This window comes from Amblyraja radiata, chromosome 32, assembly GCF_010909765.2.
Source record: "Amblyraja radiata isolate CabotCenter1 chromosome 32, sAmbRad1.1.pri, whole genome shotgun sequence".
NCBI classification, from domain to species: Eukaryota; Metazoa; Chordata; class Chondrichthyes; order Rajiformes; family Rajidae; genus Amblyraja; species Amblyraja radiata.
The window spans coordinates 247,760-271,953 of record NC_045987.1 but is presented as its reverse complement, the minus strand read 5'-3'; the positions used below and the strand labels follow the sequence as shown (position 1 = coordinate 271,953).

At 44.5% G+C, this 24,194-nt stretch overlaps 2 protein-coding genes across 2 annotated transcripts; one reads left to right on the top strand and one right to left on the bottom strand.

Moving 5' to 3' along the window:
* The first annotated feature begins 1,732 nt into the window (after positions 1-1,732).
* LOC116990769 (tubulin beta chain) lies at positions 1,733-5,669 on the top strand. Its single transcript, XM_033048714.1, has 2 exons — positions 1,733-2,024; positions 4,459-5,669. The coding sequence occupies exons 1-2, from the start codon at positions 1,943-1,945 to the stop codon at positions 5,517-5,519; spliced, it is 1,143 nt and encodes a 380-aa protein (XP_032904605.1). The 5' UTR covers positions 1,733-1,942; the 3' UTR covers positions 5,520-5,669.
* Positions 5,670-8,519: 2,850 nt separating this feature from the next.
* On the bottom strand, positions 8,520-21,922 carry fam166a (family with sequence similarity 166 member A). The gene is made up of 6 exons (XM_033049395.1): positions 21,870-21,922; positions 15,601-15,821; positions 12,582-12,730; positions 11,025-11,160; positions 9,704-9,798; positions 8,520-8,702 (listed from the first exon to the last, which is right to left on the bottom strand). Exons 1-6 carry the CDS (start codon positions 21,920-21,922, stop codon positions 8,520-8,522), a joined length of 837 nt encoding a protein of 278 aa, XP_032905286.1.
* Positions 21,923-24,194: the final 2,272 nt, after the last annotated feature.

Genomic DNA, 24,194 nt, shown 5'->3' with positions numbered 1-24,194 from the left:
TTTATAATAATCAGGTAATGGTTTGTGAATTAAAAGCAGGAAAGTCTGGAAATGTCAACAGGATAAGCAATATTTAAGGGGAGGGAGGCAGATTTAGCAGTGTACACTAGCTCTCTCTTGATGCTGCCTGTATTTTTGGAGTTTAATTGCAGCAATTATACGTGCCAATTCGCATTGTACAGAGGCCAGACACCATCGGCATTGTACAGAGGCTGCCGGCATCGTACAGAGCCTGTCGGCATCGTACAGAGGACACCGGCATCGTACTGAGGGCACCGGCATCAGACAGAGGGCACCGGCATCGTACTGAGGCTGCCGGCATCGTGCAGAGGCTGTTGTCCAGGGCGCCGTCGGGCGGGCGACACCGCCACAGCGTTCCCGCCAAACTCCCGCCCAGCACATGGTGCGGCTGGAACACACGCGCCTAGCCGGGTTCAACCAATGAGGGCACAGCTTCCCCGCAGTGGGCGGGCGTTTCCTTTGATTGACATGGGGCTACACCAATAGTAGTCTGGCAAGTAGGCCCGCCCACCGCCCGGGTGGCGGTAACGCGCGGGTATATAAATGGTGGCGCGGGCAGCTGCGCTCAGTCTGCAGGTGATTGTCGTTAGTAAAGTGATAGCAGCATGAGGGAGATTGTCCATCTGCAAGCAGGCCAGTGCGGCAACCAGATTGGAGCGAAGGTTTGTACAGGTGTCAGGGAGTGAGGAAGTTAACCCACTGGGCGTGATGGGGTGGCGCATCAGTGAGGTGGGAGCTGCCGTCGTGATGTTGGCGTCGAGCAGCGGGCGGGGGAAGGCAGAGCGAGCTCCCCGCCGGTCGTCGCTGTGAGGGGTCGGAACCGGCGCTATGGAGGAACGGAACCCGCTGTGAGGGAGCTGGGCTGTGCGGGCGCGGTAGGGGTGGGGGAGCGGCACCGGGCGCGGTGAGGGGTCGGGACCGGGACCCGCTTTGATGGAGCTGTGCGGGCGCTGTGAGGGGTCGAGACCGGGACTCGCTTTGATGGAGCCGGGCTGTGCGGGCGCGGTGAGGGGTCGGGACCGGGACCCGCTCTGATGGACCCGGGCTGTGAGGGGTCGGGACCGGGCGCGGTGAGGGGTCGGGACCCGCTTTGATGGAGCCGGGCTGTGCGGGCGCTGTGAGGGGTCGGTGACCGTTGGAGGACGGTTGGAAAGCGCGCGCTTTCAAGCGCATGCGTTCGCCTCGTGCGGGGCCTGGGCGCATGCGCTTCGCCACGTGCGGCGCGGGAATGCTCTGGCCCGCGGAGAAGGCGCGAAGTGTCTTCAATTCTAATGACATTTGAGCCTTAGTCTGTCGAGCCTGTATTGATAATTTCAATGGTACACAAAATGCTGGAGAAACTCAGCGGGTGCAGCAGTTGAACATCTGGCATTTCAAATAGATTATAGAATTTTCAATCATGAAGTATTTTATCCAAAAATGGGTCTTAAAGTTGCAACATTATAATCTCGAGGAAAGTTACCACCTGTTGCCAAGCATAACGTTATGCTCTTGAAGTCATTTTTATGGCTGACACCTTGTTTTTGAAGCGTGAACTACATTTTTGTTTTGAACATCATTAAAAATTTGGTGTGACATTTTTAATGCCACCCAATTTTATCTGATGCCACTCAATAGAATGACTGCTTCATGATGCTTTTTTACAATAAAACTGACTGAAAAGACAAAATGCCTTCTAATTCCCCTAACCATATTCCTGTTTGTCTTTTAGTTTTGGGAAGTCATCAGTGATGAGCATGGCATTGATCCTACTGGAGCCTATCATGGAGATAGCGATCTTCAACTGGAAAGGATTAATGTCTACTACAACGAGGCTACAGGTATAAATAAAATATATCACTTATGTTTTGCTTATATTGTGAATGCAGAAACATATGTTTATTTTTGAACAGGTGGAAAATATGTACCACGAGCCATTCTCATGGATTTAGAACCTGGTACTATGGACTCTGTTCGTTCTGGACCCTTTGGACAGATTTTCAGGCCAGATAACTTTGTGTTTGGTAGGTAAATATTTTCAGAGTAATTACAAACTTTCTGAAATAGAAAAATTAACAGGAATTAATCGGCCAATCAACTTGTTCCACTGTTTAATGGTTTGCATTATTGCCGACAGATACTCGTGTTTAGTAAGTTTGCCGATAACAATGAAGTGGGTGGTATTGTAGATAACAAAGATGGTTATCGAAGGATAAATTAAAGATATCACAGCACATGAGCCATTTAAAAAGTTTTTTTTTAATAAACTTAAAAAAGAAGGAAAAAAATAAAGTTTTTATTTTACAGAATTATAATTTGTTGACATTAATTAACAAAAATAGCAGAATTATGAATAATGGGTCTAACCCTATATCTCATACACACAAACTTCCCCCGCAACGCTGATTACACTGCGAGAGAGATTTACAAAGTCGGATCGGGTTTACTGAAAAGGCTGACGTTCCGTAGCGTACTACACGTCAGCCCTTTGGTTTTAGCAGGAGTGCACTATCTAGTTTGCTATAGGATCTTTGCTGCAAACTGAAGTCAAGACTGGGATTAGACTCAAGACTACTAAATTGAGGAGCCATGAATGCACGAATCTGAGGAGGAGACTACGAAACCAGAATCGAGATGCTGAACTCGTCATGACAGATCACAAACTGGTCGTGACAGATCAGAATCCAGTACCGGTGCAAACTGAGGCGGTGGTCAGACCAAAACGTCAGAAGACCACCCAAGAGATATGGGGACAATGAGATATTAACATGTGAAAATTATGTGTTATCAATGTAACGAATGCCATATCCTAAATGGTGGTGGAATGTTCAGTTTACAATGTCATAATGCAAATATCCTTTTTGTTTGATAAGGATGGGATATCACGGTAACTGATGTCCAATTTAAATGTATCATGTGTTACTAAGAGTCAGAAAGGTCATAGGAGTTGTTACCTTTATGTAAAGGAATGGAATAAAACAAAGCGTTTATGTTCAGTGTCCTTGAAGTGTGCTTATATTGGGATCAAGGCGATGATCTGACAGGTGTAGGAACAGTGGCTGTACAGTCATGGGTATAGAGTGAGTAGAGCAGTGGACTGGGCACACAGCCTTGAGGTGCTCCTTTGCTGTTTGAGGAGAAGTTCTGTTGACAATTCATACTGATTGTGATCTGTCGATGAGGAAGTTTAAGATCCGGTTACATAGGGATGAGCAGAGACTCAGTTTTCTTGAGTTTGAAGGGGATTTTGAACGCCAATCTGTAGCCGATAAAGAACAGCCTGACATATGCTTTCTTATTGTCCAGTTGGTACAGTGCAGAGGGGAGGGCCAGCGAGATCGTATAGCCTATTGATCTAATGTGGCAGTGAAATTATAGTTGGTTCAGATTCTTACTAATATGCATCACAACCAACCCATCAAACCACCGCATCACCATGGGTGTTCAGTAGTAATTGAGGCATGTCACCTAATTCTGGGCATCGGTATTATTGATCCCTTTTTAAAGAGGTGGGAACCTCTTGCCATAGTATTGAGAAATTGAAACGGTCGGGGATGGACACTTTCAAAGTTTTACTCATGAATGAACTTCTGACATTGAAACAAATATGGGGATATGGAAGATGACTAAAAGATTGGGTTTAAAGGAAGATCTTAAAAGAAAGAGAACCAAAGGTTTTTGCAGAGAATTCCAGAGGATAGGCTGCCATAAGCATAGTCACCTTGCATTAAATAAATGCTGATTTGAGAAACTGCTATTTCAGACCGTTTTGGTCTGTAGAGGTGAAAATAGGGATGGCACAACTTGAGTTTGTCTCAGATTGTTAAAAATTATTGAATAATGAAGCTGCAATCTACCTGGCATGGAGGGATTATGAAGAGCAGGCTAGGTATATGTTGGTTACATTTAGAAGAATGAGAAAAGACATTGAAGCACATACAGTTTTCAGAGTACTTGACAGGGTAAATCCTGGGCACATGTTTCTCCTGAGAAAGTCTGCACATTTAGGACAGTTGAATACATTTCTTCTCAACTGGAGGTTGAATCCTTGAATATATTCAAAACTAAAAATGTTCAATCAGGAAATGAAACGGGGCTAGGGATAAGATTGTTGAGAAACATTGAATTAGCCATGATTTTATTGAATGTAGAGCAATTCAAGCGGTAGAATTGTCTTTTTTTTGTTTTATCTTCATAACAATTGCTTGATTATTCAGGTTTTTTGTTTTAAATAATTTAAGGAAGCTGACGTAAAATTATTGGAACTTCCTTTGAAAAGATTGCTTATTTATTATTGCAGGGAACTGGGGATGGTTGGAAACTAACATTTTGTTTCACTACATCTGGAGATGGATCAGTTTGCAGGCATATGGTTATTTTTGGATTATTTTTTAAAAACTCGTTATGTGCACATTACCTGAAAACAGTAAGAATTGATTGTCCTTTCATTTCTTGTAGGTCAGAGTGGTGCTGGTAACAATTGGGCCAAAGGTCATTACACTGATGGTGCCGAATTGATTGACTCTGTTCTGGATGTGGTGAGGAAGGAGGCTGAGGGTTGTGATTGTCTTCAAGGCTTTCAACTCACCCACTCGCTAGGTGGTGGTACTGGATCGGGCATGGGTACACTCCTTATCAGTAAGATTCGAGAAGAATATCCTGATAGAATCATGAATACATTTAGTGTTGTGCCCTCACCTAAAGTATCAGACACTGTAGTAGAGCCTTATAATGCAACTCTATCTGTCCATCAGCTCGTGGAGAACACTGATGAGACATTTTGCATTGATAATGAGGCTCTTTATGACATCTGCTTCCATACCCTTAAACTGACAACTCCTACTTATGGTGATTTAAATCATTTAATGTCCGCAACCATGAGTGGTGTAACAACTTGTTTGAGATTCCCTGGGCAGTTGAATGCTGACTTACGAAAACTAGCAGTAAACATGGTTCCATTTCCCCGCCTGCATTTTTTCATGACAGGCTTTGCCCCTTTGACCAGCCGTGGTAGCCAGCAGTACCGTGCTCTCACAGTACCTGAGCTTACCCAACAGATGTTTGATGCCAAGAACATGATGGCTGCCTGTGACCCTCGACATGGCCGTTACCTGACAGTTGCTGCCATTTTCAGAGGCCGTATGTCTATGAAGGAGGTTGATGAACAGATGCTGAATGTACAGAATAAGAATAGTACCTATTTCGTGGAATGGATTCCCAATAATGTTAAGACTGCTGTTTGTGACATCCCACCTCGAGGGCTCAAAATGTCTGCCACTTTCATTGGCAACAGTACAGCTATTCAGGAGCTGTTCAAGCGCATTTCTGAGCAGTTTACTGCTATGTTTCGAAGGAAAGCTTTCTTGCATTGGTACACTGGTGAGGGTATGGATGAAATGGAGTTTACTGAGGCTGAGAGCAACATGAATGACCTGGTATCTGAGTATCAACAATATCAGGATGCTACAATTGGAGATGAAGGTGAATTTGAGGAGGAGGGGGAGGAAGAGGCTGCATAAACAGCATTGTATATGAACTTCTAAACCTGTTTTCTTTGTTACATTAAGACCTGTTTCTGAAGTTTGTCTTTTTTCTTGTAGTTTCATGTATTTTCTGTTTTATATTGACTCGTGGTTTGAAAATTTTAAATAAAAATGGTTGCTAATTTAATTGTGGATGTTTCTATCTTGACAAGCCTTCATTTCTGCATCGGGAAACTGAAACTAATTTGGAACTGGACTTATCCAATATAAAAGGTGATTGTCGTTGGACAAGGCCAGTTGGACAAGTCCAGTTAAGAGTTGGCAGCAGCATCCCACTCATTCAGGAATGGGAAGCTGAGGCCTTAGGTGTTCACATTTTATCAAATGCTTTTGGACGTGGAGATAAGTGTAGGAAGATCTAACGCTAAGCGGCCATGTTAAGTGTGAGGAGAATGCAGAAAAGCTTTAAGGATTTAACACAGCCTAAAAATAAAGGAGTCCCCATTCAGGACCAACGAGAATGTCTTCCCCCAGATGCTATGAATCTTTGGAATTTTCTCCTCATAGGGGGAGTGGAGGCCCATAACAGTATATTCATGACTGAGTTGATAAATTTATAAATATTAAAGAAATTGAATACTATGGGATAAATGGTGGAAAATAGTATAATGTTGAAGACCATGAATTTACTAAACAGCAGAGCAGGTATGGGGTGCCAAATGACCTCTTATTCCTGTTCTTACTACACTCTTGCACGGAGAGTTTGGTGTGGCTTCCCCACCAGATCCATGGAACAGAAAGATAACGGAGGGCCAGAAAAGATCTGGAAGGTTGTTGGTGTATTTAATAAAGTTCTGCTCTCTTTATCAGCCTTTAATACATTTGGGCCACCTCACTGCTGAGGCACCCCAATCTCTGCAGCATATAACTCTCAAAACAGTTTCAAATCAAACACTCTACTTACTCAGTGATCTCCGTATCTTCAACTGTCCAACATTTTCTATTACCTATAGGTAATGAGTCTGAAGAAGGGTCTCGACCCGAAATGTCACCCATTCTTTCTCTCCAGAGATGCTACCTGTCCCGCTGAGTTACTCCAGCATTTTGTGTGCCATTCTCTATTACCTTCCCAGCCAGCTAAGATTATCCTTAGGCTTGGTCCATTATAAATGTATTGGTATCAATGTGAGCTTTGATACTGTCAGAATTATCTTTGGCAGTTATTAGTTGTTTTTGTGTTATTGTATTTAATAAAATATACTGACAACACTGTAGAGTCAAGAAGTAATATGTATAGATTGTTCAGAACCATCCTTTATTTATCAAATTCAAGCCTATTTTAACAGTGCCTTTCTTTGCTACTTTTCTGTTTTTTTCTGCTCGAGTTACAACTGCTTGACATATATCAATAATATAAACCATTACAGATTGTACGCTGAGCTTAAATCAGAGACAATGGATTTGTTTAGAAGCAATCCTGGAATTCTTTCCGAATGTTGATTCAATATCAAACTTCGCTCCTGTAAAACACAAGACGATGAAGCATTGAGAAATAGTCAAGCAAAATGTTTAAGCATAAGAAACGGGAGCAGGAATAAATTAGTTGGCCCCGTGAACCCATGCTGCTATTCAATTATATCATGACTGTTTGCAGTCTTGAACTCTGCATTACTCACTTTTTCCGTATGCTTTGATTCCCTTGTAGTTCAAAAAACTTTAAATCCCTGCCTTCAATATAATTCTATGACCCTGTGTCCACAACACTCTGAGGTAGAGAATTCTCCTCATTGTCATCTTAAATGGCAACCTCGTTCTGAGATTATGCTCCTAGTTCTAAATAACCTTCCCTAGGAGAAACATACTCTTAGCATCCACCATGCCAACCCACTGGCCTTCCCACACCCACTCCCAGCAGTACAGCACAGGAACAGTCCTTTTGGACCACCATGTTTAAGTACGGTCGTCCTTCATTCTAACTTGAGTGAACATAGGCTCAATTGTCATGTCAATTCACTCATTCTCCAGAAGTAACTGAAGAAAGCTATTTGTCCCAATGTGTATGACAAATGATTAAGAGCACCCCAGCTGATTCTATTTCCCAACTCTTTGTCTTGGCATTGTAGATATAACACCAAGTGTGCACTCTGCAATCGTTTTGAGCTATATGTTCCAGATACCCAATATTTTCAGATGAATATACTATTGTAGCACCCCTTTAATACTCTTACAAATTATCTGAAAATATAGGATTTTGGTTGTTAACATCCCTGCCAAGGAAAATAGCTCTTTACATGTCAAGCATGTTGCTAAAATTCATGAGTTAATCTCATTACACTTTTATAATCTTAAAAAAATATATGTATATATTCAGTCAGACATGCCCTCTTAAGAAATCCATGTTGCTTCCCTTATTAATCCATGCCTATTTAAATGAAAATTAACATGCATTAGAGCATGGAAAAATAATCTAATTTGAGATTTTTGGATGATTATCAGATAGGTTGAGATAATGGGTTAGGAAGTGAGAACTCTCCCTTGTTGGTGAAGACCAGAACATGTGTAATATTAGATCTGGGACTTTCATGATTTTACAAAAATGACTAAGGAGATCTAGAGCTCCCTTAAAAAGCTTTTGAGGTTGGATCAATCGAAATGTTTGCACTTGTAATTGAAAAATATTAGGGAAATTGTCTCAAAATGGCTAAAGTTAAGAGGCAGATCAGGTATGATTGAATGATTTAGCTGACAGGTGGATCAGAAGTCAAATGGCCTGCTGCAGTTCCAATTTTCTTTAGTTTCTTCAAGCTGTTGGGCAAGATGATCTCATCAAATGGTGCCAAACAACAACATTAAATTTAGTTTTATAGGAGCATGGCTGAAGACCCGTGTTCAGCTTCGAGATGTCAGCACAATAGATCTATCAATGGCACACCCGCTCTGATCTTTGATCATTCCTTCATTTACTTGGAAAACGTCCATCAGTCGGATAAAATTCAGCAAATATACATGCATCTTCAGTAAATGTTCCATGAGAAGTCAAGAAGCCATGAATACATCTGCATAATATTTGGGCTGCTTGCAGAGCACGCGTACAGTCATAAACAAAATACCTGGCAGGTGACCTCCGTAGTTGGGAACCATCGGTTTGTTAATGTAAATTTTACTATTAGGTTGAGGATCATCTTCACGGTAACCTCTTAGCTTATTCCTCACAAAGTACTGAAAAGAAAACAAAAATCATAATTGGGGCAAACTTTTCATGACTTGAGTCACAATTCAGGCCATGGTGGCACACAACAAAAGCTTTTCACATGATAATAAACTACACTATTTCTATTATTGGCATGTTCCTGCACCCATCAAGTGGTATAGTAGAGGCTGCCCATGAAGGGTGTTTAGTTACTTATTGGGAGATCACTGGTGTCAAAAGAGCTGCAGAGAAGCTGGGATGTAATTGAACCCGAGAGGAGCTGAAATTCAGCCTCTTCAGCTCCATTACCATCGGACATTCAGGTTACTCAAGTGTCGCTGGAGACCAGTGGAGGAGCGCTGGAACCAGCAGGCTTCTCAAACGAGGGAGGAGTAGTGGGTCTCCTCATTTTTAGCCTGTGCTTTTCTGACCATGTCTCTAGATGTAGGAAAATATCAGGGTGTGTTTCATCAGATTATGTATGTTATTGTCTTCCAAGCCTGTGCTTCTAACAGTTCAGGTGCCATCTGGCACAGGTTGAGTTTCTCATGGACATGCAACCATTATACCCAGGCTCTGCATAACAAAATTATGGCAACCTGGCATCCCTGCGGACTGCAGGATCTAGATGCTGGTACCTTTACCCCTATTGAGCCAAATTAATCATTGGGAACTCAAATTAAAATATGGAAAACACCAACCCCTCCCCAACTTCCTGCCCCTGTCTCCAAGCTCACAACTGTGCTTTGGAGATGAGACTTGCAAAAAGTCTTCTAGAAAACTGAAAACAAATCTATCTTTAAAGCCAATGTAGGGTCAGAATTTTAAAGACAATGTGCCCAATCATCTTTTGAGATTAGACAAGTTTAAGATGGTGAAAGGTTACTGCAGGTTGACTGCAATGCAAAGTTGAGGTTACAGAGGACCAGCCATGATGTGAAGAAATAGCAGAGCAGATTTGACGGTCTGAGTGTACTACACCAGCTCCCAATTAACATTTTGTAAAGACGTTGACAGAAATTGCAGAGACCTGTTTGCGCTGAAACTTGTCCATGGCACTCTTCGCCCGTTCTTGGTAAGGATGTGCAAATTCGTTGGCAATACGTGGAATAAATCCAGTGTAACCTACACCAAACAAAAATAGGAAAGGCTATAACTGAACTTTATGTCATGAGCTGCCACTTATACTGTCCATTACAGAGGAGTCGATACTACCAAGCACTTGGGCTGTTGTGGTATAGTGGTTATGCACTCAGTTTGTTGGTACCTTGCTGGCCCTCCATATGGATGACATTCTGTACCCTCCTCATATGTATTAGATATCTTGTCTGTTCCCTGTGGATTACATTTCCTGCACTTCCCTTCCTGCAAATTACCTTTCCTGGTTGATCTATGGACGATAGTCCACGGTCGCTCTCCAGTAGATGAGTCTCACTGGTGATAACATTTTGCATTAAGGCTATAATTTCTTTCTTGGGACATTGTAAAACAACCTAAGATTCATCTTAAATATGGAACTCAGCTATTCATGCTAAAAATAAGCAATTAACTTTTATTAGGCCTTCAAATTCAACAAAATCCTATTCTCCAAGCCACAGCCCTCCTACCTACCTCAGTCCAAAGCCCCTCATACCCACTTCCCACCCACAGCCCTTTGTAACCTCCATCCGTCCCACTGTCCCTTCTACCATCTTAACCATTCTACAATCCCTCCAATCTTCCCTCCTCACCATGTCCCTCAAACCTACTTTATTCTGTAATACCCTCAACATCACGCAACTACATGCCAAAACTTCAAAGACTGCACCCATCTCTAACACTATCCTTTAAACCTGGTTATCACTGTTGAATTTCTTCTGTCATTAGAAACAGCTAATTACCCTATACTTTTTTCCTTTTCTCCATTCTGCTTTCCTTCCTAAGAAATAATTCTACTGGTCCACTTTGGGTGAAAATGTTCCTCAGACCTCTTTCAACTTAGCTGAATTAAATCACAATGTACTGGACTGAAATCATGCAATGTGATTAGGTAATGTTTAATAGACGGATGATTGGACAAAAGGCAGAAATGGAAAAAAAAGGATTGAAGAGTTGCAAATTGTGACGCCAGAAGAAGAAACGAAAGTGGAGCATTTGTGTTTGGCCTCACTGGCAATGGAGGAGGCCCAAGACAGAAGCGGCAGTATGGGAAGGGGAGTTAAAATGTTTAGCCACCAGGAAATTCAGGAAGGTACACAAAATTTCTGGGGAAACTCAGCGGGTGCAGCGGGAGATTCAGGAATATGTTTTGGTTAATTTGGACTTTGTCGCCTCTCTGTCTCGCCGTTTTTTCAAGATTGCTTGTCACCTACCTGCGATACCTCTTCTCTGCAGTTCAGGAGGTTGGGTGGTAAAAAGGTGCTTGTCCTTGTACAGATGAGTCCAGGTTATTGGATCCACATTTGCAGCTACAGGTTTCAGTGGCCTGTTCTCATTGACGGATACCAGCTAAAGATGGGCATATGAGGCAGAGTTAATTTCACATTTATATTGCTGATGAGAGTATCAGCACACTCCCTCTGTACACTGTAAATGGATCGATTGTAATTGTATTGTCTTTCTGCTGTCTGGTTAGCACGCAACATAAGCTTTTCACTGTACCTCGATACACGTGACAATAAACTAAACTAATTCCTGAGGTTGCCTGTAGATGGAATTGATCACTCCTTTTCTGTGGCACCTCTCTGTTCTACTATCCAATGCCTGAGCGTTTCATGGCATCGGGTGTGAATGTTAACTATACAAAACTTTCAAGGGTTTATTGAGGTGGATATATGGAGGATATCTTCCCTGGCTCAGGAATTTAGAATTAGGGATCACAGTTTCAGAATAAGCAGTAGATCATTAGGTTCTTACATGTTCCCTTGTATGGAATATTGCATAGCCAATGTTTTCATATCAGAATAATTATCCATTACTGTAATACATTATCCAATGAACTTTAATGCTAATCTCTAATCTTTAATGCTACTGCATGAATAGGACAGGTTTGGGTGGGACATGTTGGCAAGTGGGTCAAAGTGTGTGTTTCCACACTCTTGACTCTATAATCTGGGTGAGACATTGGGGGAATGCACCATCTTCTGATTTTAGCCACCCTGTGTCATCCTCAATTGTATCTAGGTTAGGTAAAGATTGCATAACTACAGCCTAAAGCTTAGTTACCCCAACAGTGGTCCATTGCCCCAATCTTTGAAGAACTGCTTCTTTCTCCTTAGAGCTTGGCAATGAATCCTGCATTGTTGGCCCTGTCCAGCTACAAGTAAACTGTGGTTGCCTAAACTCACTTCATCTTTAACTCCTCCAGATAATAGGTGTTGATCCCATTATTCACGGGTCTCTTCCTACTCCCCATAATATAAATATTTCCTCCAATTTGGCCCATCAAGTCGACACCATTCAATCATGGCTGATCTATCTTTCCCTCTCAAACCCCATTCTCCTGCTTTCTCCGTGTGTACGGACACACGTACTAACACTAAACACACTAATCAAGAATCTCAATCTCTGCGTTCAAAATATCCAATGACTTGGCCTCCATAGCCGCCTGCGGCAACGAATTCCACAGATTCACCACCCTCTGACTAAAGAAATTCCTCCTCATCACATTTCTAAAGGTACTATGTTTTATTCTGAGGCTATAGCCTCTGGTCCTAGACTCTCCCACTAGTGGAAAATTCCTCTCCACATCCATTCTATCCAGGCCTTTCACTATTTGGTAAGTAGTTAAGTTGAATGTAAATTTTCTCCACAGTATATTGTAAAAGGTCAAGGACAAAGCATTTATTTCCCAGTCATTTTTGTGGTGCTGCTGACAAAGTGAGTTGAGGTTTAGTTTTTCAACTTCCCTCAACATCCCACAGTGATACCTTTCTTCTCCCATCCACATAAGTGATGAGCTCAGGCTCTTTCATTTTCTGTATGTATTCCATCTGGCGTTGTCGCAAGTCCAGACCTGACTCCAGGGTCTCCTTGTAGTAGCTCCCACCATATTTGAATAACTTTTGAGGGATGTAGCCTGTAAAGAAAAGACATTGAGGGATGAGAAAACTGAGTGGTCATCTCTGCTCTATCCTTTGCATGGGAAGTCTTCCTTCAACTTAAGGAGAGTGAAGTACAAAGGGCTATAAATTATGTTACTGCTGTGTAGGGATCTGATTGGACCCTGTTCAAGACAGTTTTCAGTGTTGGGCACTGTTCCTCAGGAAGGCTTTAAAGGGGCACTGCATGAATCCACCAACATGTATCCCTTATGTATCTATGCACTGTAAATGGATCGATTGTAATCATGTATTATCTTTCTGCTGATTGGTTAGCACTCAACAAAAGCTTTTCACTGTACCTTGGGACACGTGACACTCAACTAAACATGCTGCTGGTAGGACAGGAAGCAAGAGTGTTTAATTGTCATGCACCGGATATGAACTAGAACAATTACATTCTAATAGATAGATGGGGGAGTAGGTAGGTAGATATGCAATGGAGCATTAATTATTCTAACTAAACTAGATATTCTTGAGCCATGATAGTTAAAAAAGCTATAGTCGTGCAAAGTCCGCAGTGGATCGGTGCTGAGGTAGAGTTGTGCTTAGGGTTGTACAGTGTGGTTCAAGAACCTGATGGTGATGGAAAGAAGCTGTTCTTGACCTTAAAAGGTAATGGTTCTCAGACTTCTTTACCTGTTTCCCAATGGTAGCAGTGAGATGATAGCATAGTGGTGTGGTATGGGACTTTGATGATATTAGCTGCCTTCACCTCCACCCTGTACACCACCTACACCATGGACACTGGTCCCTCAAGCCCTACGCACCTTCAATTCCATCCGTCTCCACTTTCACTTCCACCTTTATAAACTTTTCTCATCAGACTTGAAAGAAGACTTTCAGAATGGCAGGCAGAGATTAGTGGGGTATCGCAAGGCCCGGTGCTGAGACCGCCGCTACTTACAATATACATTAATGATTTAGATTAAGGGATTTAAGAGTAACATTAGCAAATTTGCAGATGACACAAAGCTGGGTGGCAGTGTGAAGTGTGATGCTATGAGGATGCAGGGTGACGGTTGGGTGAGTTGGCAGATGCGATTTAATGTGGATAAATGTAAGGTTATCCACTTTGGTGGCAAGAACAGGAAGGCAGATTATTATCTGAATGGTGACATGTTAGGAAAAGGGGAAGTACAACGTGATCTGGGTGTCCTTGTGCATCAGTCACTGAAAGTAAGCATGCAGCTACAGCAGGCAGTGAAGAAAGCTAATGGCATGTTGGTCTTCATAACAAGAGGAGTTGAGTATAGGAGCAAAGAGGTCCTTCTACAGTTGTGGTTAACTTCTGGTTAATGCCCAGGATGGCGGGACTGTCATATGTTGAAAGAATGGAGCGACTGGGCTTGTATACACTGGAATTTAGAAGGATGAGGGGATCTTATTGAAACATATAAGATTATTGAGGGATTGGGAATGCTGGAGGCAGAAAACATGTTACCGATGTTGGGGGAGTCCAGAACCAGGAACCACAGTTTAAGAATAAGGGGTAGGTCATTTAGGATAAAGATGAAGAAAAACTTTTTCACCCAGAGAGTTGTGAATCTGTGGAATTCTCTGCCTCAGAAGGCAGTGGAGGCCAATTCTCTAAATACTTTCGAGAGAGTTAGAGCTCGTAAAGATAGCGGAGTCAAGGGATATGGTGAGAAGGCAGGAACGGAGTACTGATTGTGGATGATCAGCCATGATCACGGTGAGTAGCGGTGCTGACTTGAAGGGCCGAATGGCCTACTGCATCTATTGTCTATCCCCTGTTTCTCGATCAAGGGAAAGGCCATTTGTCTTCCCAATCTCCTGCTGCACTTGTATGCTGGGTCTCAATGACTTGTGTACAAGAACCCCTAAATTCCCTTGAACACTTTCAGGATGAATGGAGGTGAATGTGAGCAATATACATGTCAACAGGTTGATGAGTTGAGTATACAGGGCACTGTTTACTGAATGAATCTGTACAAGGTGTCCATGTACAAAGTGACTGGAGGTGTATATGTGCAGCATATGCATATACAGGTGAGTGCAGATACAGGTAAGCCTATACAGGGTGAGTGTACGTTAAGTTATTGTAAGTCATTATGTATAGTGTCACTGGATGAATATGTGCAAGACAAATGCGTAAAGTGCACGTCTGTCACAACTAGAGGATAGTTAAGGGAATGTGTACAGGGCTGAGCATGTCCAGGACAAGTGTGCACAGTGTTAATGTATAAAAGGTGACTGAGTACGAGTGGATGTACGAGTACAATGTGTGTACAGGTGAGTGTAAAGAGTAAGCATATAGAAGGTGACTGTTCAGAGTGAGTGGAGATGAGTTTGCACAGGCTGCCTATGTACAAGGTACTATGTACGTGGTGAATGTATGGGCAATGACCATAGAGTTATACAGCACAGAAACTGCCTCTTCGGCCCATTACATTCACGCTGACCTCAACTCACTAATCTAATCCAATTTTCCAAACAGTGATTGTATCTGTTCCTGCTACCTCCTTTGGCAATGATGTGTGCAGAGTATGTGTGTGCAGAGCAAGTGTGTGCGGGGGGGGGGGGTTAGTAATACAGAAATACTTCTGGCTTCAGAGCCAGAATGGATCACATTTCAGCTTGAACTATCGGCCCTTTCCATTCCTCTGCCTGCCACACCAGGCTTAATATTTTTGCTCCAGTCTATCAAGCATGGTTTTTTTTGTATAGTTTGCCACCTATTATGTAATTGCTTGCATTTAGGGAAGGTGGGCATAGAGGCAATTGTTTATCTTTGCTTAACAGAGAGGAGGCGATTGGGCTATTGATGAAGAAAGCATGTGGAACATTGTAAGCATTGCCCCTCTGTCCTGTCAATTCTGCTTACCAGTATAACCAGGAACAAGTTTCTGTGGGTGGATCTGGTCAGACACATCAGGCATACAGTATTCCTCATCTTCTGGAAAACACTGTTCTGGAGGTTGTGTCGTTGGCCACAGGATCGATTGGCCGGCTCTTGACTTTTTGGGATCCTTCAGGATATCATGAGTAGTCCTTCCATAGGTCTTGCCAAACCGGAATGGGAATGTCTGGGAGTATCCTCCATATCTGCATGGGAGCAAAAGTAAATGTAATTGCACAAGCAGCCTACAGACAGTAACGCTGAACTACAGAATTAAACGGCAAATAAACAGGCGATTCGGCCCACCGTGTTCATGCCGACCATCTATTCTAATTTCATTTACCAGCACCTTGTCTGTGGCCTTCTGTGCCGTGATAATTCAAGTGCTAGTCAGGATACTCGGAATGTTGTTGGGGTACCAGTCAATCAGGCATGAAAAACTTCCAATTTCTAAACCACCTACCCCTTACCCTGAAGCTATGCCTTCATATTTCCGATACTTCTGCTCTGGGGAAATGTTTGCCATTAATGATCAATCTTATCTTTGCACTTCATGATTTTGTATACTTTAATCAAGTCCCCCACGCAGCCTCCTGCACTTGAACAAATAAAAACCCAGCGCATCCAATCACCCAAAGCAACTAATTCCAACGTAGGTTAGGCTGCACTTGCAGTATTGTAGTTAGGCTGCACCTGACAAATGGGGAAGATGCTGGAGTCAATTATAAAAGATGAAATAGCCACACATTTGGATAGCAGTAACAGGATCGGTCCAAGTCAGCATGGATTTACGAAGGGGAAATCATGCTTGACTAATCTTCTGGAATTTTTTGAGGATGTAACTAGGAAAATAGACAAGGGAGAGCCAGTGGATGTAGTGTACCTGGGCTTTCAGAAAGCATTTGATAAGGTCCCACATAGGAGATTAGTGGGCAAAATTAGGGCACATGGTATTGGGGGTAGAGTGCTGACATGGATAGAAAATTGGTTGGCAGACAGGAAACAAAGAGTAGGGATTAACGGGTCCCTTTCAGAATGGCAGGCAGTGATTAGTGGGGTACCGCAAGGCTCGGTGCTGGGACCGCAGCTATTTACAATATACATCAATGATTTGGATGAAAGGATTCAAGGTAACATTAGGAAATTTGCAGATGACACAAAGCTGGGTGGCAGTGTGAACTGTGAGGAGAATGCAGGGTGACTTGGACAGGTAGGGGGAGTGGGCAGACGCATGGCAGATGAAGTTTAATGTAGATAAATGTGAGGTTATCCACTTTGGTATCAAAAACAGGAAGGCAGATTACTATCTAAATGGCGTCAAGTTGGGAAAAGGGGAAGTACAAAGGGATCTGGGGGTCCTTGTTCATCAGTCTATGAAAGTAAGCATGCAGGTGCAGCAGGCAGTGAAGAAAGCGAATGGCATGTTGGCTTTTATAACACGAGGAGTATAGGATAGTATAGGAGCAAATAGGTCCTTCTGCAGTTGTACAGGGCCCTAGTGAGACCACACCTGGAGTATTGTGTGCAGTGTTGGTCCCCTGATTTGAGGAAGGACATTCTGGCTATTGAGGGAGTGCAGCGTTACAAGGTTAATTCCCGGGATGGCCGGACTGTCATATGCTGAGAGAATGGAGCGGCTGGGCTTATACACTCTGGAGTTTAAAAGGATGAGAGGGGATCTTATTGAAACATAAGATTGTTAAGGGTTTGGAAACGCTAGAGGCAGGAAATATGTTCCCGATGTTGGAGGAGACCAGAACCAGGGGCCACAGTTTAAGAATAAGGGGTGAGCCATTTAGAACAGAGACGAGGAAACAGTTTCTCTCACAGAGAGTGGTGAGTCTGTGGAATTCTCTGCCTCAGAGGGCGGTGGAGGCCAGTTCTCTGGATACTTTCAAGAGAGAGCTAGATAGGGCTCTTAAAGATAGCGGAGTCAGAGGATATGGGGAGAAGGCAGGAACGGAGTACTGATTGGGGATGATCCGCCATGATCACATTGAATGGCGATGCTGGCTCGAAGGGCCGAATGGCCTTCTCCTGCACTTATTGTCACTTGCAGTATTGCAGTGAGGTTGCACTTACAGTATTGTAGTTAGGCTGCACTTGCAGTATTGTGTGCAGTTCTGATCACCACATTACAGGAAAAATGTGATTAATACAATACAATACAATACATTTATTTGTCATTTGGACCCCGTTGAGGTCCAAACGAAATGCCGTTTCTGCAGCCATACATACAAAACAAAAAAGACCCAAGACCCAACACAATTCACACAAACATCCTTCACAGCGCATCTTCTCCTCGCTGTGAAGGAAGGCAAAAAAAACGTATCTCTCCCCTGCACTCCCCTCTCCCCCCCATGACAGAGTCAAAGCCCCCAGCGGGCGATGTTAAATGTCCCGCAGCCATTAAAGCCACGCCGGGTGATGCAAGGCCACACACCGGGTCTTGGTGTTGGAGCCCCGGCGGGCGCTCACAAAGTCCCGCGGCTAGAGATGGTGCAAGAAAGATTCACAGGGATGTTGTCTGAATTGGAGGCTTGAGTATAAGAAGAGGTTATAATAGCTGGGTCTGTTTTCCCTGGAGCATAGAGCCTGAGTGGCAATGTGGTAGAAGTATACACAATTATGAGAGGCATAGATAGGATGGATTATGTCTAAAAAGGACACAAATGCTGGAGTAACTCAAGGGGTCAGGAAGCATCTCTAGATGGCAGATTGCGTGTAATGTGGGGTTTATCCACATTGGTAGGAAGAAGAAGGATGCGGAATCTTGTTTGAATGGTGAGAGGTTGCAAGATGCTGCTGTACAGAGGGAGTGGTGGGTGTCTTTATTGTGAAATGATGTGTGACTACTGAAGGCTCTAATGGCCTGAAAAAGGTTTTCTTCAAGGTCATGGTGACATTTTCCAGCATCATTCACATTTCAGAAAAAGATACAAAGTGCTGGAGTAATTCAGCAGGTCAGGCAGCATCTCTCGACAACATGGATCGGTGACGTTTTGTGTTGAGACCCTTCTTGAGAGAGGAAGCTGGGAGAAGGGAGGCATAGGACAAAGTCTAGCGAGTGATGGGTAGATACAGGTGAGGGATGTTTTTGATAGACATGGTTGAACAAAGGCCAGAAATGACATAAGGTTGAGATAGGACAAAATTGGATTTCTCTGCAACTATCTCTGTTGGACAAAGTGAATAGTGCACATGAGCAGTGATAGCTACATACAGGGTTAAATGTAGCCTTGTACAGCTACTGCTGAACCTGACAGCTGTAGTTTGTATCAAGGCCGGTTTTGTGCAACCCGGGCTAAAATATGTTAAACTCACCATTAACAAAATTGGTGTCATAAACACCAGCACCATCACAATTACCCTGAGCCCCTTCACTTTCGTCTCAAAAAGTCAAGTTTATCTTCCTCAAAGATCTGGATATCAATCTCCTCCCCTGGAACAATGCCAAATGCTGTGATCCCTCCTCAGCATTGGTGTTCACACCACCCTGCCTGGTTTCCCTCCACTCCAGGGCAGCTGGATGGACCATACAGGCACCATTCATAGCAGTCAGAGCCCAAGAGGCTCACCCCAAAGCATCACCCCAGCGCCCGTGCCCCCATCCACTTTACCTCATCACTGAAACATCAGTGGAGGTGGCACACTGTTCCACATCACAGAGCTCCCAGCTATCTCCAACTTGCGTGCCACACACAGGCCGGTAAATCTACTCATGCAATGTTACACACTCTTTATCAAGTCAGTAATTATACTGATCAGTGCACATAAATACAAACAGAACTCACTCAATGATACACACACACTCAGTAAATGCACAGAATGCATAATAGTTATATATATTCAATAGCACAAACTATTTAAAACCTGTACATGTTGAAGAGAAGAATGGGCAATTTCTGGTCCTAATGCTTCCTGAATGAGATGGAAGGAAGTGAGCAATCTGCCACAAAGTCTCGGCACTGAGGTGTCGGTAACTTGAAATGCAGAGAGTAACATTCCAGCAATTTCTCACGGAATCAGAATGGAAGAAAAAATGGACAGCCATCCAGAGAAAACATTGGGAGTGGGGATGGGTGACCATAATCTGAACCAAAGATGTGTGTGTTGAGGAGGAGGCAAAGAAAGTAAGGGAATTGAGCTCAACACCTAAACCCTGACAAAGGCATGGTGTGAGCAAGTGAAAAGACTGGGTGAGGGGTGAAGATAGGACTGAGGTGGGGTAGAAGGAGCCCATGAAGAGATACAAGCTGTGGTGTCAGGTGAGGGAGTCGTGTCAATTGGGTGGGTGCAGAATAGAACACGGGCTGCAGACTGCAGGCGGGATGTAACAGGAGGCTGCCTGAAGATATCAATCATCATCTGCAGGAGGCAACCGGAGGGTGCCCCAGCAATAAAATAACCCGAAACAGGAGCAGAGACAGGCAATGTTACTGAGCTGGTGAGTTTGAGTTTAATTTATTGTCACGCGTACCGAGGTACAGTGAAAAGCTTTTGTTGCATGCTAAGCAGTCAGCGGAAAGACGATACATAATTACAATCGAGCCATTCACAGTTACATGATAACATGAATAACATTTAGTGCAAGCTAAAGACAGTAATGTCTGATCAAAGATAGTACGATGATTTCCAATGAGATAGATAGTAGCTCAGAACTGCTCTCTGGTTGTGGTAACTTGGTTCAGTTGCCTGATAACAGTTGGGGAAAATTTGTCCCTGAATCGGGAGGTATGTATTTTCACACTTCTATACCTTTTGCCCGATCGGAGAAGGGGGAAGAGGGAGTTGCCAGGGTGTGACTCATCCTTGATTATGCTGCTGGCCTTGCTGAGGCAGCGTGAGGTATAAATGGAGTCAATGGAAGGGAGGTTGGATTGTGTGATTTTTATTTTATTTAGCGAATGCAAAGTCCTTTAGCCAAGCAGTTGCCTCTTGATCTGCTGTATGAAGGGTGACAAGTCCTCCTTTGAGTCTTTGTTGAGGGCATGCTTCAATGATGTGTTGCATTGTTTGCTGCTCTCCACAAGCACACCGTGGGGTTGGGCTGCTGCCCCATTTGTGAAGGCTGGCCAAGCAGGGGCCATGACCAGTCCTGAATCTATTCAGCGTCGTCCACTGCTTCCTTGGGAGATTGGTGCCAGGGACCTGTAGGGTGGGGTCTGACACCAGATGTTTATTTGGGACGTCCTTGGACTCCCATTCCTCCCTCCAAGCTGATTGGATGGTGAAATCAGCTGGTGGTGGGTTCTTCCAAACTGGTCGTCTAGATGGAAGTCGAGCAGTGGGTGGGCTGAAGATGTCCATGTGAATTGGCAGGTGAGGGGAGTTTTTGGTCTTTTGGAGCATCCTTTGAGTGAGGACTACTCACCGGCTGTGTGGAGGAGCTATGTTGGATAGGACAGGGGGCCAGGGGAGTGGTGTTGAGCGGATTGTTCCTGTGATGATCCTCATTGTTGAGTTCAATTGGGTGTCCACATGGTGTGTGTGGGACGACCTGGACCAAACAGGGGCACAATATTCGGCTGAAGAAAATGCAAGGGCTAGTGCTGAAATGCACAGTGTGGGGGCTGCTGCCCCCCACTTTGAGCCAGCAAGCTTACTGAGGAGATTGTTTCTGGACTTCACCTTAGCTGCCGTTCTTTTGAGATGTTCCTTGAAGGATAGGGTCCTGTCAAGGGTCACTCCGAGGTAGGTTGGAGTGGGGGCATACTTCAGTTTGGTCCTGCTCAGATAGATGTTTGGTTCTCTTGTGGCTTCTGCATTATGGAGGTGGAACACACTGGAGACCGTTTTTTCTGGGCTTGGTTTTGGGCGCCAGGTTTTGCAGTACTCGTCCAGTTTAGCAAGGTCTTCATGTGATGGTCTGGCTACATCCATAATTCTCTGCAATTTCTTGCAGTCTTGGATGGAGCTGGTCCCAAACCATGCTATGATGCATCCTGATATAATTATTTGTATGGCGCATCTAGAAATCGGTGAGTGTTGTTGGGGATATGCCGAACTTCATAAACCTTCCTAAGAGAGGGTGAATGTGGCAGAGATGGGCAATGTTATTGAGCTGGTGAGAGGGTGAATGGGCAAGACCTCAAAGAATGTTTGCTGCTGGTCCTCAACAACTACTGAATGCAATGATGGCAAAACACGGCAGTTGCTGGGCTGACTCAGTGTAAAGGAGTAATGAACGCTACAGTCCATTGTTTTATTCAACAAGGAAATGCTTCTATTCATAACCTGAGAGAGCTACTTACCCAGGTATATGATGTGGTTCTGGAGTGAAAAGATGGTGTTTCTTTGCAGCCATGCTCCTAATCCAGGTATGTTATTAACTCTTGACATTTAGGAGACTTGGGGCACAACCCCTTTCCTACTGTCAATGTCAAGCAGTTACTAAGCAACCAGCTGACAGTGCCCATGACAACAGCATTGGCAGCATCGCCAGTGAGTAGGTCCTCAACTTGCTGCTTGCCATCGAAGAACATTGGGCAGGAAAAATGATGGGCTCTTCGATCCCCTTCCGCTCCCACTGGCCAAAGATAGGTGTGGACAGCCATGGGCGATTCCTCAAACCAACAGCGGTAAACATCGGCCAGTGTGATGGCACGCGATGCAACAGGGGTCCCTGCGGCAAAAAAACTCGCACCCATCCAACCCACCGCCGCTTCATGAAGGAGAAGTACATCCCGCACGGCAGCCAGGCTTTCCTAACCCTTCTCGCTCACTACGAGGCACGGGCGATGGCACAAGCTGGCTTGGAATGCGTGGGAACGCACATCCCAACCCCAGAGGAGCAGCGTGCTCTGAAGGAAGTCCTCCAGGAAATCGAACAGGGGCCGTCAACAGCAGCTGGCCAGGCCCAGGCCCAGGCCCAGGCCCAGGCCGGCCAGAGTGGTCAGGAGGAGACTCGGCAGGACAGCCAAGGAACAGCCAGTGCCCAGGCCCCTGTAGAGCAGCAGATAGCACCCACCCAGGCCCCAGACTACTGCGTGACACGCGATCTAAGGCATTGCATGCGAGCAACCACAGGAGTTTGCCCCGACACTACCAGATCTCCAATACCTGGGTTTCAGCCGCAGTGTCCATGTGAGATGATCACTTTGACTTATTGCCCTTGTAAGCTCATACAGGAAGGTGAAATGGCTGGAGCTCCACAACAGATGCCACAAGATCAGCAGGAAACAGAGCCCACAGAACCAGAAGAACAAACTGCCGCAGAACCAACAGAGGACACCGATACCGGTCCCACACAACCAGCAGAGCCAGAAGATACAGCTCCCACAGAAGCAGCAGAAGAGGGGGAGGGTGTGGCTACCCCGGAGCCAGCAGAAGCTGCTGATGTGGTCTCTCCTGAACCAACTGAGGAGGCAGATATGGTTTCCCCAACCACAGCAGAAGAGGCTGATGAAGCCCCTGCACCAGCAGAAGAGGCTGATGAGGCCCCTGCAGATGTGGTCTCCCCTGAACCAGCAGAAGAGACAGATGTGGTCTCCCCTGAACCAGCAGAAGAGACAGATGTGATCTCCCCTGAACCAGCAGAAGATGCAGATATGTCCACAGAACCAGCAGAGGAGACAGATATGTCCCCTGAACCAACAGAGGATGATACAGCTCTCGCAGAGACGATGGAAACACCTATCAACGAACAAGCAGAGAAGTGAACCGTGATCACCAGGTAAACATTGACACCTTGGCAGAAAAATTATTCCTTTAAAAAGAAGTGCAAGTCTTAGAAGTTATTGTCTATAAGTTTCAATAATTTTGATATTGAGTGCATAGAATCTGAATTTTACATAGAATTAGAATTGTGTAACCTCTGACCTGATACACAACGATCCTCCATTGCTTCAGGCTGAAGTTCACCGGTGGTATAACACATCTCCCAGGCATTGCACTTCCACAACTATCTAATATTAGGGCACGCAATCAGTAGAAGGGGCTCTTGGTCAGTCCCTCTGCCTCAGTGCCAGGTTTCACACGATTCTGGTAATGAGTAGCTGTACTGTGTGTACAGTGAGGGTCGGGCATGGTTCCCAGTCACTTGGCCCAGTTAGACCACTGAGGGTCATCTCACACCAGGGTGGTGGATGCTTTATGACATCACATGGAAGCAACTTTGACATCATAAAGTGAATGTGATGTATCAGAGAGGTCATCACGTCGGCTCAAAGAGTGAAATGTAGAAACAAGGACCTGCAGATGCTGGTTTACAAACGAAGACACAAAGTGCTGGAGTAACTCATCAGGTCAGGCAGTATTTCTGGAAAACACGTATAGGTGATGGGTCGGGTCCCTGCTTCAGACTGAAGAAGAGTCTCAACCTGAAACTTCACCTATCCATGTTAGCTCAGGATGCTGGCTGACCTGTTGAGTTACTCCAGCACTTTGTGAAATGTTGCCTATCCATGTTCTCCAGAGATGCTGGCTGACCTGCTGTGTTGCTCCAGCACTTTGTGTTGTCATGCTCAAGGGGCAGAGCTCCCAGAGCCAGAGCTCCCAGAGCAAAGTTGCCCCTTGCCCATGTTTGGCTGCAGGAGGCCAGGGTGTGCCTGCCCTCTCTGCTATACTGGGGCCCTGTC

What these genes read in the sequence shown, in the direction of transcription:
- fam166a (XM_033049395.1), bottom strand. Translation starts at nt 21,922, where the DNA reads ATGGCTGCAAAGAAACACCATCTTTTCACTCCAGAACCACATCATATA. An exon ending in ACTTGTTCCTGGTTATACTG is followed by an intron (nt 12,731 to 15,600) that starts GTAAGCAGAATT and finishes TTTTCTTTACAG; the next exon opens with GCTACATCCCTCAAAAGTTA. An exon ending in ACAAGTTTCAGCGCAAACAG is followed by an intron (nt 8,703 to 9,703) that starts GTCTCTGCAATT and finishes TTTTCTTTTCAG; the next exon opens with TACTTTGTGAGGAATAAGCT.
- LOC116990769 (XM_033048714.1), top strand. Translation starts at nt 1,943, where the DNA reads ATGGATTTAGAACCTGGTACTATGGACTCTGTTCGTTCTGGACCCTTT. An exon ending in GCCAGATAACTTTGTGTTTG is followed by an intron (nt 2,025 to 4,458) that starts GTAGGTAAATAT and finishes CATTTCTTGTAG; the next exon opens with GTCAGAGTGGTGCTGGTAAC.